Genomic DNA, 17917 nt, shown 5'->3' on the forward strand with positions numbered 1-17917 from the left:
ATCCAATTTCACTGAGCAGTTTATGAATGAAGTCACAAATCCACACTGAGCTGGACTCCAACCTCCATCTGGTCCCCACGACCATTGCCAGCTGGTCCCTTAGTTCTAGCTGAGCTCCAGCAACCAGCTCCTATCTGATCATATTAAGTATGTTTCCAGGCTATTAAATAGATCTTAAAATCTATTAAGTATTATATACTTACATTAAAATGCATCACCTATGTGTTATGCTTATATTCCATGACAGGCCCCAAGGTTGAGGGCATGGAGGTCCGTTTGAACACCCTATTAGTGTGGTTCTCACTAGCCTCTCTCTGCCTCACCTCAGAACTAACTCTCACGACTCCCCAGGCCTTTCCATAGGGATGTGTGTGCATGAGCCTTTCAGTAGGCTGTGTGGTCTGGAATCCCCTGCAGTGTGAGGATCTTTGTGCCTAGATGGCTTGGCCCTTGTTTAATAGTCAGAGAATAGCCAAAACCTGTGCAAAATTGAGGATGAGCTTCAGTTGCTGAGCGAAGAGCAGACACTACACTCCCCGGCCTACAGACCGTCAGAAAGAAGGTCGTCAGATTGTCTTAGGGTTCACGGCACTCCGTTTGCAGATGGAGAAACTGAGGTTCAAGGGAGTTGAGTGATGTGGGCCCAAGGGCGGTGGCACACGTGGCCAAAGTCGCGTGGTTGCTGAGAACTGAACTTAAAGACGATGCCAAGTACTCTGATTCCTAACCCAGAATCGCTGTCAGAGGAACAACCCCAACTGTCCAGACAACATGATGTTTAAAAACAATCCAGTTAGTCCAAATAGACAAAATACAACAATATTTACTTCTGATAGAAAGTTAGACTTGTGAAGGTAGATAGAATTTGAGGGACAGCTGAGATGAACTGTTAAAGTTTCGGGAGTATTCACCTTCCCTTCAAAGTGGAAAACAATTATTTTCAACAAAATATTTCATTAGTGACATGTCCAGTTTCACTCTAAATATTTTTAGTTTGTGACTTATTTTAAATATAGCACAGTACTGAGGCCTAATTTTGTTTTAACTTTTTTATTGTGGAAAAATTTTAGGCACACAGGAAGGAGACACCCGAGGAGAATTTGCTCTGTGACCATCACCCCAATTTCCACATTAATCAGCTCACGGCAGTTTTGTTTCAGGGGTGGGTGCCGCCATCCACGTCCCTCCAGCCCGTAGGAATGACCGATATTTGGCCATTTTTGACACACAAAACCATTTCATATGGTTCAGCGCACTATTCTGAAGCAAATCCCACATCGTATCACTTTCCCCCCATAATTATTTTAGTATATACCTTCAAAATATGGGAACTCTTTAAAAATAACACAGTATCATTATTGCATCTGAAGAATTAACAGTAATTTCTCAATCTCGTCAAATATCCAGTCAGTGTTCAGATTCCCAGTTGTCTCATAAATGATGTCATTTTTATACAGTCTGTTTATTTGAATTAAAATCCATATAAGGTTCACATATTGTGATTTGGGGGTTATGTCTCTTATATTTTTTTATTTTATTTTATTTTATTTTTTAATTTTTTTAAAAGATTTCATTTATTCATGAGAGACAGAGAAAGAGAGGGAGGCAGAGGGAGAGGGAGAAGCGGGCTCCCCATGGAGCAGGGAGCCCGATGCAGGACTCGATCCCAGGACCCTGGGATCACAACCTGAGCCAAAGGCAGACACTTACCGACCGAGCCACCCAGGCACCCCTCTTACATTTTTTCTTGATCTATAGGTCTCCTTTAACATCACTTTTTAAAAAATTTATTTTTCCTTGCAATTGAAAAAACAAACAAACAAACTAGTTATTAGTTGTATCAAGTGTCCCAGAGTTTGGATTTCTTTCTAGGGCCTACATTTCAATGGGTGTTGTTTAGTCAGAAAAGTATGACTTCCCCACAAATAGGTGACTTTGAAGAATTTGCTACAATCTTGAGTATGACTATGTCATATTTACGACTATTTTCATGGCATCTAGCTCAATGCCTGGTACAGAACTGATCGCTAAATAGATGCATAAATAAATACAACGTGTGAGGCAGGAGCGGGGGTTTTACATCGCTATGCAGATTTAATTTCATAATCTCAGTTAACACACAGTGAGAATGGAGTAACCGACGTTCACTTTCAACAAACCTTGCTCAAACATACCTTCCATACCCCATCAATTATCAGATGCCAATAATAAGAGAACACCATTAGTTTAGGTATGTCTAAGCAAGAAAAACTGCTTGCAATGAAACCATGGCCCACAATTGATTACAAGGCACATTCTATTTTAGGGCTGTGGACATTCGAGGAGGTGCGCATTTTAGAATTGATGACACCGGATGTTCTTATAAGCACAGGACATGGCGGTGTCTTCCAGATGGGCCACTCAGTTGAGCAGGTTGTGGAAGGGACAGCCCCGGGTGAGGCTTGGCCATGGTGGCCCAGGGAAGCAAGTGAGAGCTTCCTTCTTAGATGGAACTGCGTGAGTCAAGTTCCATCCCAGCAAAGTGTATACTGTGAAATCCTCCGGTGACGGCATTTATGGCTAATACCTGAGACTTGTCCCTCAGAGGGACATTGTTCCTTCAGCAGAAGGCAGGCAATTCGTCAGAAGGAAACACAGCCTCACTTTTGACTTTAAATCTGCTTGCATCTGTCCCACAGTGTAGCCTCAGAACGTAGGTAAAGCCAGTAGGCTTCCCAAGCTCTGTGGCTCGGGACAGCTAACGCCATAGCGTTCGTGAAGTGTTTCGGTAGAATGTTTTCCAAGAGAACTCTCCAGCTTGCCCAGAATTGTACAGTTAAAAGACTTTATCCTTACTGAGCTATTAATACATTACTTTTTGTTGTCACCACGCCCAAGCTCTGAGTTAATATGTGCCATGCAAACGTGCAGCGGGAGAGACCGGATAGGCTTCTTCCACTAAGAATGTTTGACTTGTGTGGAGGAACCAGGTGGGAAAATTTGCTATTGAGACAAGCTCCTCCCAATCTTTATTCAGTTCGAGTTGAAGTTTTAACTAGCAAATGATGTTTAGAACATGTGGGCTAAGTGTCAGAATTTTTCTGGGGTCACTCAGGCAGTTGATCTCCATGCTATATGTTCCCTCAGCAAGTAGCTTCCCCGAGACTGGGAAACTGAGGCGTACTGGCCACGTAGTAGGTGCAGAAACTCTGCCTCAATATGCTTCAATATTCTCTGTGAATATATATGCTCTGAACTCAGTGAGCTGGGTTTTACTTGAGCTGGGCCTTGCCTGTGTGGAGGTGACTGGTCACCTGAGGAAATCAGACTAAGACCCACCATAGTGAACAATACTATATTATGTGTCATGAGTCATGTACATGTTTCAAAAAAATGTCACAGGGCCAAGGTCAGTAAGGAGAGGAGGGGGTAAACAGAGGGGTGGTAGCTGCCATTTTTGAGCCCCTACCAAGTTCTGAGCTCTAATTAATATGTCATCTAGCTTTTCCTGGGGTGGGCAGGTCATGTCCTGTTTGCATATGAGGAATGGGAGGCACAGGGGGGTGAGTAATTTCTCCAAGGTAGCGCTGCTGGGATTTGAATCCAGGTCAGTCCAGCTCCAAAACCCACACTCTTTCACCACACCTGGTGCCTCTTGGTCTTTTGGAAGCTGTGGGACCTGAGCCAGGCTTTGGGGCATGGATCGAGTAACATGGAGGTCAATGCCCAGCACCGGGAGCATCACATGAAGGCCAGGAAGTTAGAGTTGCTGTTGGTCTTCCCTGGATGAGTCAGGAGACTGGCTTAATTAGAGCAGTAGTCTATGTTGTGAGGCAACAGTGGGAAACAAAAGACCGTGGGTGGGGAGGATTAGAAATTAATTCTTCCCACCTCCTAGGATTGTTTGCAGATGAAACATGCACGCTTTGAAACTATAAAGTGCTTCCAGATCAAAGCACTGGTGCTATGTGATGGGAACTATATTCGAGGAGGGTCTCTCAAGTCACCTGGTAGGGAGCAGGCCCGGTCTGTATTCGTTCTGAACGAAGACCTCTGGGTAGAAGTCATGGAAAAGCAGGTACTGGTTTTTAGCAGAACCTTCTAATCCAGCTGTTGGCTCTAACAGTGACTTGAGCTGGATTCAAAGCAACATGCTCCCTGTCACTGTCCAAAGACCACCTCTCAGGGCTGGTACTGGAGCGATCCCATCATTGGTTGGAAGAGGGCTTCGGTTTTTGAACCTTTATCAGATGGAAACACACACTGGCAGCCCACTTGAAATACAGATAGAATCAGAGCTGCCCGGGATGGAGCAGGAGAGAGGGCTTGCCTACCTCCTTCCACTCCTGGTGGCTCTTGAGGGTACTGCTCAGAGTCTGAAGACTGGGTGGCTGAATAACCTCAATGGGTGATGTTGTGAAATGGGGCTTGGTTGAACTCCTTGGGTAGGAGTGGAGCATGATGGAGTTGATATTTGATATTTAAGGGGGGAGGTCTTTCTCATGGCGGTAGGAAGGAATGGAGGGGAGAAGAGCACAGTGGCAGTGTAGATGAAGATGGTGGCCCTCGGCACTGAGAGGGGAAGACGCTGGAGAGGATACAGAGGATGTAGACAGGAGTGGATCAAAGTTTCAAGCCTCCGAGAAGGGAATGTTGGGAGGGGAGCATGCTTTGTGAAGAAGAGGATGAGTTTAACTTGGAATGTGTTGAGTGTGACATGACAGAGCTCTCTGAAGCAAATGTCAGGTAGAAAGTGGGATCTAATGGGCCCAGAGCTCAGGTAAGTGTGGGAGCGCAGGGGTGTGGTCATGTACTCAGGAACGATACTGGAGGCCTTGACAGCAGATGCCTTCTCCAAGGAGAAGCTGTATGAGAGGAATACGGAGACCCAAGCACAAGACGAAGAGGAAAGGGAGCCAAGGAGAGAAGTCAAAGGGAGGTTGCAATGAGAGTAGGAAGAGAAGGAAGACGGTCTGGTTCCAGGGAAGGAAGGAAGGAGGGTGTTGTAGGACTGGGCAGGAGGCATCAACCTGTTTTACTAGTGGCCTCATTGTGTGGAGTGTGCAATCCCCTGGGCTACTTTTATTTTTTTAATTTTAATTTTAATTTTTAACTAGGCCCCACGCTAGGCTTGAACTCACGACCCTGAGATCAAGATCTGAGCTGAGATCAAGAGTCGGATGCTCAACCGACTGAGCCACCCAGGCACCCCATCCCTGGGCTACTTTTATGAAGCCCAGCTGTCAGCCTGAAATTTTATTTAGTAGAGAGACCTAGAGATGTCCTTAAATTTGGCTTTGAGGAGACTGGCTTTGCACAGATGAATTAGGGCAGCTCTGGTAGCAGGGGGGCTCGGTCGTAGATGGAAAAGCTCTGACGGCCATTGTATTTTGCCTCAAGGAAAAGGACATCTAGACAAGGGGCTGTGGCACAGGGATGAGATGGAGTGGACTTGGAGCAGAGGCTGAGGGGCCCTTGCTGTCCTCTGACTCAGGCCCACCCCCAAGCCCCTCCAGCAAGCGCAGCTTTTGAGACCAACCAAGGATGTATTACGTTAGAGGTCTAAAGAGAGTGTGGCTCCTTCCCTTGGACTCTCTCTCTCATGCCAGTTTGGTTTTGCCCCAAATCCCTTAAACTGCAGGCCGAACTTTAGATTCTATACTGAGAAAAAAGGTTCTTGGGCATAAAGATTTGGCAGAGTTAATGCACCATGGAGGGGTCTGAACCTACGCATAGTCTTGGTTTGGTTTTCTTTGGGGTGGATGAGAAACCAAAACTAGTTGATTCACAGGAGGGCCGATGATGTCTAAAGTCAGAAAGGGAACAGAAAGGAGGCTGGCTGAGGATTAATCAGGCCAGGCCATGGTACAGCAAGGCAGGGACAGAGCGGGAGTGGGCACCATACAGGACCAGGAGATGCCGGACAAAGACCTCTCTGCGCATGTTTCGTAGAGAACTGTGCACCCCTCTTCTTAATTTGAGTTCCTTGCTTAAAAAAAAAAAAAAAATAGGTATATGGTCGAGGTTTGACTAAGTACAGTGAAGATCCTTGTTTTGCACCCTGAGTGGAGACCTTTTGGAGAGATGCTGGCTACATCTCACTGGACAGTTTACTACACTGGCCTTCCAGAGTGATAGTAACCATGAGATGGTTTGCACTGAAGACTTCAGAAGCAACAGGGCATTTTTTGAAGTGGGGTGGGAGGAGCAAAACCATGTCCGAAATAGTCCGACTCGGCCTCCATTGGTAGAGCGTACCGTTCTAGTAGAGAAGTAGCACAGGACACGAGGTAGGGATGGGGTGGGGAGGAAAACCATGTGGAAAATAGTTCTGTCTGAATCTCTGTTGGGATTTGTGCAGGGTTCATTAAGGCAGAAAGCTCCTGGAATAGGCTCATGTTGCATGACCAAAGACTGAGTTCAGTTCTTGTATCTCCTTAGGCTAGAAGTAGTGTGATCTTGGAAAATTAATTTAGTCTCTGAGTCATAGTTTTCTCAAGTGGAAAGTGATAGAGGTATCACTTGCCACTAATTAAATGGTAGATCATGTGAAACACTTAGAGGCCTTCAGTTGAGATCAGAATAATTTAGGTTTTTAAATATATGCAAGTCTGACTGCCTCATTACTTTTATCAGAAACCTAGAAGCAGAATGAGTTAAAAAAAAAAAAAAAAACAAACTTGACAACAAAAGAAACCCATACTGGTTAGCAAGTCTTTTCATAATTCCTTCAGATGTTCTGTAGGTGGTTCTTTTTGGGCAGTCAAGGAAAAGGAAGTGGCAGAATGAAATGGGGGGCATGACGGGGGGACGGAGGGAGACATGGAAAAGGAGCCCTCGAGTAGGCAGCGAGAGAGACTGGTGCCACGAGAAGGCAGAGAATTATAATAACGATGGACAATCATGTTTTCAAGAGGGACAGTGCAGTCCTTCCTCCCTGTTGGATGTCACCGTGTGGGGTTGGGGGACGGGACCTGAGGACAGGTCATTGTACCTGAGAGCAGTTTTATTGGCCTTATTTATTTATGCTTGGCTAATGGGAAGCGTTAACTTGGTGGTAAGTGCCAGGTGCCTATTTATCTCATTTAATCTTCATGCCATCCCTGGGAGGTGGGTCCATGGCCGTCCTCAGTTTATCGCTGTCTGCAGAGCCCTGGAAGAGGCTCCAAGAGGGTTAAATCAGGTCCTGCATCCAGCCTGAGGTGGAGGAGCCAGGCTCCAGCCCCTGCATGACTGCAAAGCGTGACAGACAACAGGCTTGTCGTACCAGCCCCGCAGGAGCCTGGAGCCTGAGGCCGTGGCTGGAGTGGCGGCCACACCGACCACAGGCATGGGGGAAGAGGAGAAAGGTTGGAGACTCAAGTCACAGGCAAGCGACTTTTCCCCAGAAAGACCTCCTAAAAGGGGGAAATGCAAGGTGCTGCAGGAGAAAGGAGTAAAGACTCCGCCCAGGGCGGCTGGCCTGGGCCCTGGGCCCCTCCCCCGTTTGCCCTTTGGTGCCTCTTGTCAGCATGCATGTGGGACTTTTTTAGGACTGAGCTGTATACTGAAGTGATGTCTCCCAAGTTACAGTTCGTTATCATGATGGGAGTTTGCCAGGTTGGGATCATGGAGGAGGTAATTTCCCCCTCCTTCCCTATGTGGCTTCCCTAAGATTTTGGGTGTGTGGGGGGGTGCTCATCACTGATTCCAAGTAGCACATAAATAAACTGATAAGAACACCCCGCATGCCTTAGAGATGCCCACCACTCTGGATTTTTCAAAGCACAGGCATACCTACCTCTAATGATCTTCTGCTCCCATCTTGTGTTCTTTCTGCCCCCACTCTCCATCTTGGTTTCCCAAAGGAGCTGTCCTGTGTGGCTTTTTTTGTCTGACTCGATTGCTATCCTAGACGCAGATGCAATCTTACCTTGAGGAAAAGCTCTCATCAACATGCTGAAAGTCAATGTGTACCTCAGGACTGGCTCCCCCAAAGTCGGTTGGCTCTCTCAGAGGTTGGAGGGTTCCAGGGCTCTTGAATAAAGCAGAAGTGAGAGCTACACTAAGGACGAGGAACTTGATGCATCGTTTCATTAGTATGAACGAGGAGCCTCTCGGCCTATTTGGGACATTCAGACACTCGAAAGACATTTGTGTGAAGCCATGGGCGTGGGATTGCCCAGCTGGACTCCACCGGGGGAGGTGGCCTTCTGCGCAGTCTGGCCCGTGTTACTGGCCTCCCACCCAGTGACGGGTGCTCAGGTGGCCAGGGTCCAGGGCAAACCTTATCTGAGGAGAAATCATTCTCCTCGGGAGAAAAGTCCCCTGGCTTCCTGTTCTTGGCCCAGTGGGGGAGGCAGACCTTTTCCTCAGAAATCATTGTAAAGGAAGTGGCATGAGTCCTTCCTTAGGAAGCCAGGAGTTGACCCTTCTGAGCACTCCCTCCCTCGGAGAAGGAAGAACTGGAAACTAGGCACACGGTTCTTTCCACAGACAGTTATGCAGCCCTGCTGAACCCCCAAACTCCCGCCTACAGGTGTAAGCCTTTCATAAAAGCAAACCAGATGTGCTCCTACCCTTTCCTCAAAGGAAAATGAAAGTAGGCAAATACCTGGCAGTATATTATCCGTGCAGAAATGTGCTGCTTTAGCTTCAGGCTGATTTAAATTAGTAGGGAATGCATTCAGGGGATGAACGTGACCCTAGCAGTAAAAATAAATAAATAAATAAAAGTAGACAGAGGATAGAATTTAAGCTAAGAAAAAGGAGGGGAAAGGAAGTGTTCTCAATTCTTTTTTCTTTTCTTCTTCCTAGCAAGAACCAGTTGAGTCATCTTTGGGGCTTAGTAATGGAGTAAGTGATCTTTCTCCTGAGTATGCCGTCCTGACTTCAGCTATAAAAAATGAAGTGGATAGTACGGTGAACATCATAGGTAAACTGTTTTGACATCTCATTTTTTATCTACACAAGCAGCCCCCTGGGGTCTAAAATTTGTAAAACGTGATTTGAAATAACATAGTCAGTGGGAGGAGGTCTTGGAACCATCTCAACATGCAAAGTTCCAGCCCCCAGGTTTCAGGGCTGAAGAATAAAGGCCTTTGAGGATCAGAGAAAGGAACTTTTGATGGGTCAGCCTCAAGAAAATAGGCCAAGAGCGACTTCCCAGGAGACTCCAGTAGATGAAATGGGTTTTCTCCCCCCAGTGGCTCATGATTAGCGGTTCTCCATCTTTCAATAAGCGGTCACATGGACAAAAGTGTTATTCTTTGAACTGGGGAATAAGGAGAGGGAAGACTGTCCTCACGGGTCCTCTCAGAACCTGGTTGGTGGCATAACCTGCCACAAAAGTGGCGCTCATCTTACAAATGAAGCAACTGAGGCACAGAGACCTGTGGCCAAACGGCGTGTTTTGATTCCACAAAGATTCTTGAGCACCCTCCACAGACCAGACTCAGTGCTAGAAATAGGTTGGGGAATAGGACAGGCCCCATCCCTAGTTCCATGGAAGGAGACAGTCCCTAGTTCATGGAAGGAGACAGTAAACAAATCTGGCCATAGGTAACTACAGTGCTAGCATGTGTGGAAAATGCTGCAAAGAAAAGAACAAGGGAGAATATCTGGGGCCAGATTTAGATGGGAGGCTTCTGGAAACTTCTGGAAGGAGTGGCGTTTCCTCCTAAGCGGGTGGGTGAGGGGGAGCCCCGGGACTGCCAGACGTGGACCCCCACGTAGGAACCCCCTTGGAGGGCTAAGGAAGTCCAGAGTGGGGGTGACCCTGGGGAGAGGGCACGAGGGTCTGTCAGAGAGGGATGGAAGGTGGGGTCCTGGGGACTTTTCCGGCCACGGGAAAGGACATTGGGTTTTATTCCTGAACTGCTGGAGGATATGTTTCAAAAAAAAATTTTTTTTAATTGAAGTATGAGAGACAGTCAAGTGCACAACTGTTTTACACACACACACGATGTAGACCCAACCCCTTGGAGGGTTTTAGGCAGGAGGGGGACCAGAGTGAATTTCATCTCAGCCGGATCCCACTGGGCCACGGCGCTGAGTGGATGGTGGAGGCCCTGCAGTGAGCTCGTCTTCCAGCTCCAGCCCCAGAATCCAGAACCAGGCTTTGCCCTCGGGCACCTTGTGGTCCATTAAACTTTCCTCCATTTTGTAGACTGTCAGGGCTTCTGTTGCTGGTAAGAACCAGGGAGATCACGAAGAACTAGGAGAGCCTACCTCCTGTCCAGATGCCTTCACTTCCGGACCCTCGGCTGAGTATGGACAGGAGGCCGCAGATGCTACAAATGTCAGTGCCACGGGCCCTCTTCCCCTGGGTTTTGGAGTTGGGAAGTAGGCTGATGTACGAGGGGACGCCCTTGAACGCTGAGGGCTTTGGCAGAGGGCAGTGTGAGGGAAGGATGGGGGCCTATGGCTGCCAGGCCGCGCTCCCCTCAGTGTAGCAAAGGTCTCAGAGACACAGTGTCTTCTCACTTCCGCTGGGGAGTGAGGCCTCGCCTGACCAACGCTCCCCTCCTGGGTTCTCATCTGTCTCCCTCTCCTCAGCGGGCAGCCTCTGGAAAGCCTTGCCCATTCAGCCCTGTAAAAAAAAAAAAAGAAAGAGAAAAGAAAATGTTTGTCAAGACTCCAGGCACCTTTTCTTAAGATTCAGCCATGTCGAGTGAGCTGGTTGGTTCTGAGCTCTCCTTCATGTATGAGGTGACTTCAGCCTCGGATAAAATGGCGAACAAAAGTCACAGTAGTACAGAGTTCTTTACCTTTTTTTTTTTTTTAAACTCATCTGGTTGAGTCTTTGGCATGTAAATTCTCTGTCAGGTTGATTGTTCTTTGCCCTTTGGTATGATTGCTGCTATTGGGGTTGGTGCTCATTTAATAGGTCATTACTTCCGGGGCAAAGACGGATGCCCAGTTTGGTTAGAAAATCACCTGCTGGATTAAATGAGTCTCTTCCTTGGCCTAATAATAAAATGATAACGGAGGGCATAAAAGGAGTTTGAATATCTCTAATTAGTTGGTGGCCCTTACAAAGGTATATAATAATACACCAAGTGGATCCATGCAAGTATTTTAAAGAAGGGGGTAATTTGTGATCATTGTTAACAGTAGCACTACCTTGGATTTTAAACCCTTCATAGAGCTTTTGTCTTCACTCCCACGGTGACCATTAATTAGCCATCCCTAGCCTCTGTGATTTGTGGACAGAGGTGAGAAACACAGGGATTCTGACTCCAAGGCCATGGTGGAATTTGAGAGATTCTCTCTCGTCCTTTTAAAAATGACACCATTTCTTGCTTTCAGTTCATGTGTCTCTGAGCCCGGAGTTCAGTCCAGTTTTGTCTTCAGGCACCAAGAAGAAAGCTTCCAGGTGTTTTTCTTTCTGCTTTTAGAAGCATATATGTGGATAAGATTTAAATTGGGAACTGAAATGAGTGTTTTGTAGCAGTTTTTCACATGGTCTTTCAGTTCTTAGCGAGGGAAATGGATTGAAAATCCGTAAGTTAATTCAGCAGAGGCCAGCCGCCCAGTACCTTTTTGTTCCAGGCAGGGTGGAGGCTATTGTGAGTGAATCCAGTAAGCGGATGAAACGGGGAATCCAGTAAGTGGACAACAGTGGCCCCAACCCGGGAACTCTTGCTTGATGGCTGCTGTGGTTTACTTTTATCCTTGCCAAGGATGATACAGCAGGAACACGCACACACAGGCACACACTTGTGGCTGTCAGCGGGCTGGCCGCTGGCCTTGCCGTCGTCTTGTCCTTAACAGCTCAAGGCACTTTCCGATTTAGCCAGTTGTACTGAGACCCCCAAAAAGGAGCGCGGTGTCTCAGCACTTAAGATGTGTCTTCGAATGTTCTGTCTCTCCTGGATGATTAAATGGCCCAGGTGAGCACGCCCAAAGACCTAACCCGGCTTTGCTTTGAAGGTTGGCAGAAAAAAAAGAAAACTCCTTATTTTTATTTTTACTTTTCTTTAGCATTGAATTCTTTTTTGCGTATGGTGACTTCTGTTTTGAGGAAGCGGAAGACGCCAGCAACATGTTGAATTATTCTGACAATAGCCTGTTGGCGTCTTGCCCAGGTTAGCATGCTTTTGCTGAGCTGAATTGAAACCATCTCCAGGCCAGTGTAAAAAGTTTGCAGGTGTGGACGCTCTGTCTGACTTGCCTAGGCAGTGCTTTATGACCCCATTGTGTTTCTCGATAAAAGGTAACCCCACCCTTCAAGAAAGCAAAGATTGCTGTGAACAGGGAGGCTATTCATCATTCCCAAGTCAAGCAAGCAATCCTTAGTGACTAGACATATAGCCATTAGGAAATAACGCAATTTGGATTTTGTCTGCCCACAATGCACCTTATAGGATGTACTTTTTTTTTTTTGGTAATGACTTCCAAATTTGACTGACTTGAAAAGTAAAGCTTGAGTAGCTCTTTTAGACAAGCTTAGAAACTCAGGTATCACCAGGGAGGACTTGCAGTTGCAAAAAGAACAGATTCACAATGTAGAGACCACCTTCGGGTCACCACAAGGGCCTCGTGGTAATGACTCAAGGTTGCCTCTGACCCCAGAATTCATAACGATTTGCGGATGGCCAGAAGCGATGCTAGGCTGTAGGACTGTGTCTTCATCTTTTTCCAGCCCCTTTGTTCACTCTTCTTTTTTGCTCTTTTTCCTGGTGCTTAAGATGTAAAAAAAAAAAAAAAAAAAAAAAATCCCTCTACAAGATAAATAATAGCTTGAGGTGGATCTTTAGATGGAAGGCCCGCCCTCGTTAGGGGGAGGGAGTGAAGGTCTTCCATGCTCCTTCTCCGTGGGCTGTACGCCATGCCTCGTGCCTTCTTCAGGGAGGGCTGAGCTCTTCGCCTGTCCAGAGACAAAGCATCCAATTTTACCAGAACTCCTAGAAAACTCTGAGTAATATGAAACTCCATGTGAGATGTGAAACCCAAATGTCACAATATACCCAGACCTAGAACCGAGAGTGCACCTTATTTTTCTTCAGGGGACCGGACCTGGGGAAGCCTGGTCACAGAGGTGAGACTGCATGGGATTCTCTCAGTTGCCATGTGCCAACACGAGCCTTGGTAGTAGTTTGGCTATTGCCTTTCAACCTTGAGAAGTTTTTATTTGCCCGAGAAGCCTGCCATCTTTTTTTATGAGGCTATATATTTCTCACCCTCCCCTCTCCCTTGCCACCACCTCATTTATAATTAACCATCAGCTCCTTCTGTCTCCCCTCGTATTTCTCAAATCCAGCCCCTTCTTTCTCTTTTTGATACTACTCCCAGTCACCTTCACTCTTGCCAGGGCTCTCCTTCCATTCTGCCCCCTCCCCATTCATTCTCCACATGGAGGGATTTTTTTTTTTAATTTTTAATTTTTTAAATTTTTTTAAAGATTTTATTTATTTATTTGAGAGAGAGAGAGAGAGCACAAGCAGTGGGAGGGGCAAAAAGAGGGAGAGGCAGACTCCCTGATGAGTAGGGAGCCCAACGTGGGGCTTGATCCCAGGACCCTGGGATCATGACCTGAGCTGAAGGCAGACGCTTAACGACTGAGCCACCCAGGCACCCCGGGATTTTTTTTTTTTAAGTGCCAGTCTCACCATCATGTCACCATTGCCCCTAGATCAAAGATCCGAGTCTCTCTCGTGTCCCAAGAGTCCTGCTACCTGGTCCCTGCCGACCTCTTTTATATTTGTTTTTGAACTTGAATTATTCTGAACATTTTGACTTCTATGGGCCTATCCTTCCAGAAAGCAAAGTGGGCTGTGCATGTTGCCCTTGTGGAGCGGCCGTGAGGGCTCGTCCTCAGCACAGAGAGACATGGACATTTGGTAGCTCTGCTGAGAAGTGTAAGCTGCCACCCCAAGAAGTCTCACCCACATCTCTGCTCCCAGACCATCGATCCTTGAGATGTATTGATTAACTGGACCGAGATTTTATTGGGACAGATAATTTGCTCCCCATTACGGTAGCACATGGCACTGTCCCAGTCACACTCTTGCTTGGCCCTGACCTACAGCAACCTGTCAAGGTGGGCACAGGCTGCAGCTGGGGCAATCTGGCCCATGCAAGGACACAAGTCCATTCTCTGAAATCATGAACCCCACAGTGACCGTCTTTTGCCGTCTTTCCCACCATGGCTCTTGGGCATCTCACCCAAATCATGGCTGCATTTGATTTAAAAACAAATAAATAAAAAGCACACAGATTAGAAGTTAAAAGACATAGGTTCTAGACCTACTTCTCCAGTTTTTTTTACTTACCACATGACCTTGGGCAAACTCCCTAGCCTCTCTGAGACTCGATTTCCTGAAATATAAAATGGAAATAATAATAATACTGATCCTGCCTACCTCCCAGGGTTGTTGGGAGCACAAAATGAGCATAATAGAAAAATCACTGTGTAGTTAGAGGGTGGTAAAATAATATTATGATTATGATATTATCAAAATCATATTAAAATGTATTTGAGTAGGGAAGGTAGCCTCCATCTGGGCTGCATCGTCAGTGCTAATATTAACAATTTCAATTCTCGAACTTTTGGATAGGATCAAGAAGAAACTTCTCTCCCTAGTACTGTGGATAGCCTGATTTTCTATGCCCGCTGATAAGCTTTATGCTCAACCCTACAGCCACCTGGGTGACCTTGGCAGTCTATCTGGCCTCTCTGGGTTTCCAGCATCCTTTAGCTATAAAGTGGTAGGACCACCCCACTCCCCTTCCAGAGCCCCTTGTTTTCATTTCTAATAGTCTCTGCTCTTAAGAGCTTTCTGGGAAGCATGGGGGCAACTGCTTTCTCAGGTGGAGGCCTACATTAAGTCAGCAATTGTTAATAAAGTTAGAATGACCTTTTAAGGAACCAAACTGGTTCATCAGTAAGCAGCCATGAATAATATTGTTGCAATTCTTAGCAACTAGGTCTAGATAAAATTACATTCCTGTGGGTGACTCTTTTCCTGATGGGCTGACCTGATGTGCTGGAGAAGCTTAGTGGATTCCTAGCTCCTCTAACCATTGGAGAATTTCCTTGGCACCCAATATAGAGCTGCTGAAAAGCAGTTTCACTACTGGTTATGAGCCCAGAGTCTCAGTAAGGTGAGATTCCTAAGTTTTTATCCTCAGATGGGCTTAGAAAGCCAGGAGCAGCCCAGTGGGAACTTGATGAGCTCTTTCGGTTGGGGAGACCTCCCTGCAGAGTATTTGAGTTGAGCCTCGGGGTCAGGGAGAGTGGAATTTGATTCCTGGTTCTGCCACTTACTGGCAGTCTGACCTTGAATTAATATTTAACTCTCCACGATGCCTTTCCTCATGTCTAGAATGGGGACGATAATTGTACCTTCCTCATGGCGTCGTGGAGTCTTCCAGGTGGGAGGTCAGGGCTGAGTGCGAAAGGCAAAGGTAAGTGCTCAGGAAGTGTTTGGTTTTGTTAGTATTATTTATCAGTCAGGGTACTCGGGTGCCCCACACGGTGGCAATTTTTTTTTTTAAGATTTTTTTTTTTTTTAAAGATTTTATTTATTTATTTGAGACAGAGAGAATGAGAGAGAGAGAGCACATGAGATGGGGGAGGGTCAGAGGGAGAAGCAGGCTCCTTGCTGAGCAGGGAGCCCGATGCGGGACTCGATCCAGGGACTCCAGGATCATGACCTGAGCTGAAGGCAGTCGCTTAACCAACTGAGCCACCCAGGCGCCCTTTTTTTAAGATTTTATTTATTTATTTGAGAAGGAGGGAGAGAGAAAGAGAGCACAAGCAGGGGGGCGGCAGGCAGAGGCAGAGGGAGAAGCAGACTCCCCGCTGAGCAGGGAGCCCGATGCGGGGCTCGATCCCAGGACTCCGAAGTCATGACCTGAGCCATTGCCCCTAGATCAAAGATCCGAGTCTCTCTCGTGTCCCAAGAGTCCTGCTACCTGGTCCCTGCCGACCTCTTTTATATTTGTTTTTGAACTTGAACTTAAGCAGACGCTTAACCAACTGAGCCCCCCGGGCGCCCCGCATGGTATCACTTCTGACTTGATTTGCTGTAGCAGATTGCTAACAGTTGGCTAGGTGAGTGTCTTTTTGACTGTCAGGAGTCAGTGTTACTGTCCATGTTGTCACTTGGGACAAAGGCTGGTGGTTCAGGGAACTCATGAGTGAGAGAGAGATCAGTCAGTTGATTGGGGCTAATGCCTAAAGTGCATCCAGAGAGCATCTCAGACGTTGGGAATTCCTTGCTTCTCCTTTGGGCTTGCAGCTTGTGAGTTGGGCCCCCAGTGATGTTCAGATGTTAAGTGAAATAGTGTAAAATGAACCCCTTTTGGTGTACAGTTCTGTGCAACCACCACTATATTCAAGACCCAGGACATTTTATCAACCCCAAACATTTCCCCCCTTTACCCCCAGCTTCGGGCAGCTACGGCCCCCTCTTTCTCCATCACTTCATCTAGGTTCTGAAAAGCCCCCTTGCCAGAAGTCTTGAAATTTGCTAGGAAGCATTCACTGTCACACACAGTGTTTCCAAGTGGTCGTGATCTCCTGCGGGACTCTGGCTGTGGTCGGTGGGCCTCGGTCTGTCCACTCGGTTTGTTTAGCAGAGCTTCATGGAGCTGCCCGCGGGCGTAAGCCATGAGCCTGTGCTGGGATTTGTTACAGGGGGTTCTAATCCCAGTTCTCAACTCAGGAGCCACCACTTGGTTGGGACAGGAGGCACACAAATCAAAAGTTAAAGGGAGATATATAGAATTAACTTGCGATATGAGGCAGAAAGCCAGGAAGTGGAACAAGGTTGTGTCACGTTGTAGTTTCGGCCGAGCAGTGGGGACAGTGAGGGGGAGACGCTCTGGAAGGAGAGGACCGTCTGTTCTGGGGTGGCCAGGAGAAGGCTCAGAAAGACAGAGGCATTCTGAATACTGCCTCTTGCTCACCCTCCCCTTCCAACCCATGTGTTACTGCCTCAATGAAGCCTTTGATTCCTCGGACTGGAAAAAAATACTCCACTTTCTCAACTCTTTTCATGTGGCCTCTCCCCGGCCCCCTTCCCTTCTTTTTCTTTTCACAACTGTCCTAAACTTAACCTCTAGAGCATCCTGTGCTGGCCCGGAGCCCTCCCAGAGTTCTCACAAACCAGGCCCTTGACTGGATTGATTGTGCTCTGCCCCTCCTCGTGCTTGACAACAACGTCTCTTACAAAGTAGGTGCTCAGTAAATCTTCCGTGCGTTGAATGACCGACTGAGCTGGGCATTGTGGGGGAAAAGCAGCGAGGGGGAGAATTCCTGGTCAGAGCAAGGGGCTGTTGGGACAGGAAGACACTTGAGCTGCTGCCATCGTGTGTGCTCCCAGCTCACTTGCTGTCTACTTGGAACGACAGGGCAAGAGAGAATTGAACTTTGGAGTACTGGAAGTTAGAGTGGCTTTGATTTAAATCGAATTTATAGAAGACCTTAACTGCCTTAGTGGGCAGGGAGGGTATCGCTTACAGGCAGCCCCTCCTCAGACACACGCATGTGCATGTGCGCGCGCGCCCCGTTTGGTTTCTATCTGCCAACGGCTTTTAGGATTTGGGAAATCTTGTTTTCCTGCCATTTTATCTTCCGTGGGAGAAGAGGCAGAAGAGACTTGAGAGAGGTCAGTGTCGGCGCTCAGTCTGTGTCTGGTGAAAGGCATAATTGATGCTCTTCATGCTCAAATAGGATAGTCCAAAGGATAAAATAAGAATTTGGGAGTCTGCCTGCCATATATAGCCTGCCTTCCTCTTCTTTAATTTTATCCCCTCCAGGAGAACCTAAACAACATTCCGTTTCCCTTCCTCTCTGAATGCTGTGGCTTTCTGGATGGTTATCACATCCCCACATCTCCTTCCCCCAGCCTCTTGGGTGCCTTCCCTCTCTTCATTCCAGAACTCGAGAATTCTCACTCCCCTCTCAAGCCTTCTCTGAATAGAATCAGGTCATGTTTTCTCTACCTCG

At 47.1% G+C, this 17917-nt stretch overlaps 1 protein-coding gene across 5 annotated transcripts in view; it reads left to right on the plus strand.

The window, feature by feature from the left end:
- IRF2 (interferon regulatory factor 2) overlaps positions 1 to 17917 on the plus strand; it is a 79673-nt gene that overhangs the window by 49955 nt on the left and 11801 nt on the right. For all 5 annotated transcript variants that reach the window (XM_032413665.1, XM_032413669.1, XM_032413667.1 and 2 more), the window contains exon 6: positions 8776 to 8893. In XM_032413665.1, the coding sequence (XP_032269556.1) occupies positions 8776 to 8893 (118 nt within the window). The remainder of the gene's footprint in view (positions 1 to 8775; positions 8894 to 17917) is intronic.

This window comes from Phoca vitulina, unplaced genomic scaffold (genome assembly GCF_004348235.1).
Source record: "Phoca vitulina isolate PV1807 unplaced genomic scaffold, GSC_HSeal_1.0 scaffold15, whole genome shotgun sequence".
NCBI lineage: Eukaryota > Metazoa > Chordata > Mammalia > Carnivora > Phocidae > Phoca > Phoca vitulina.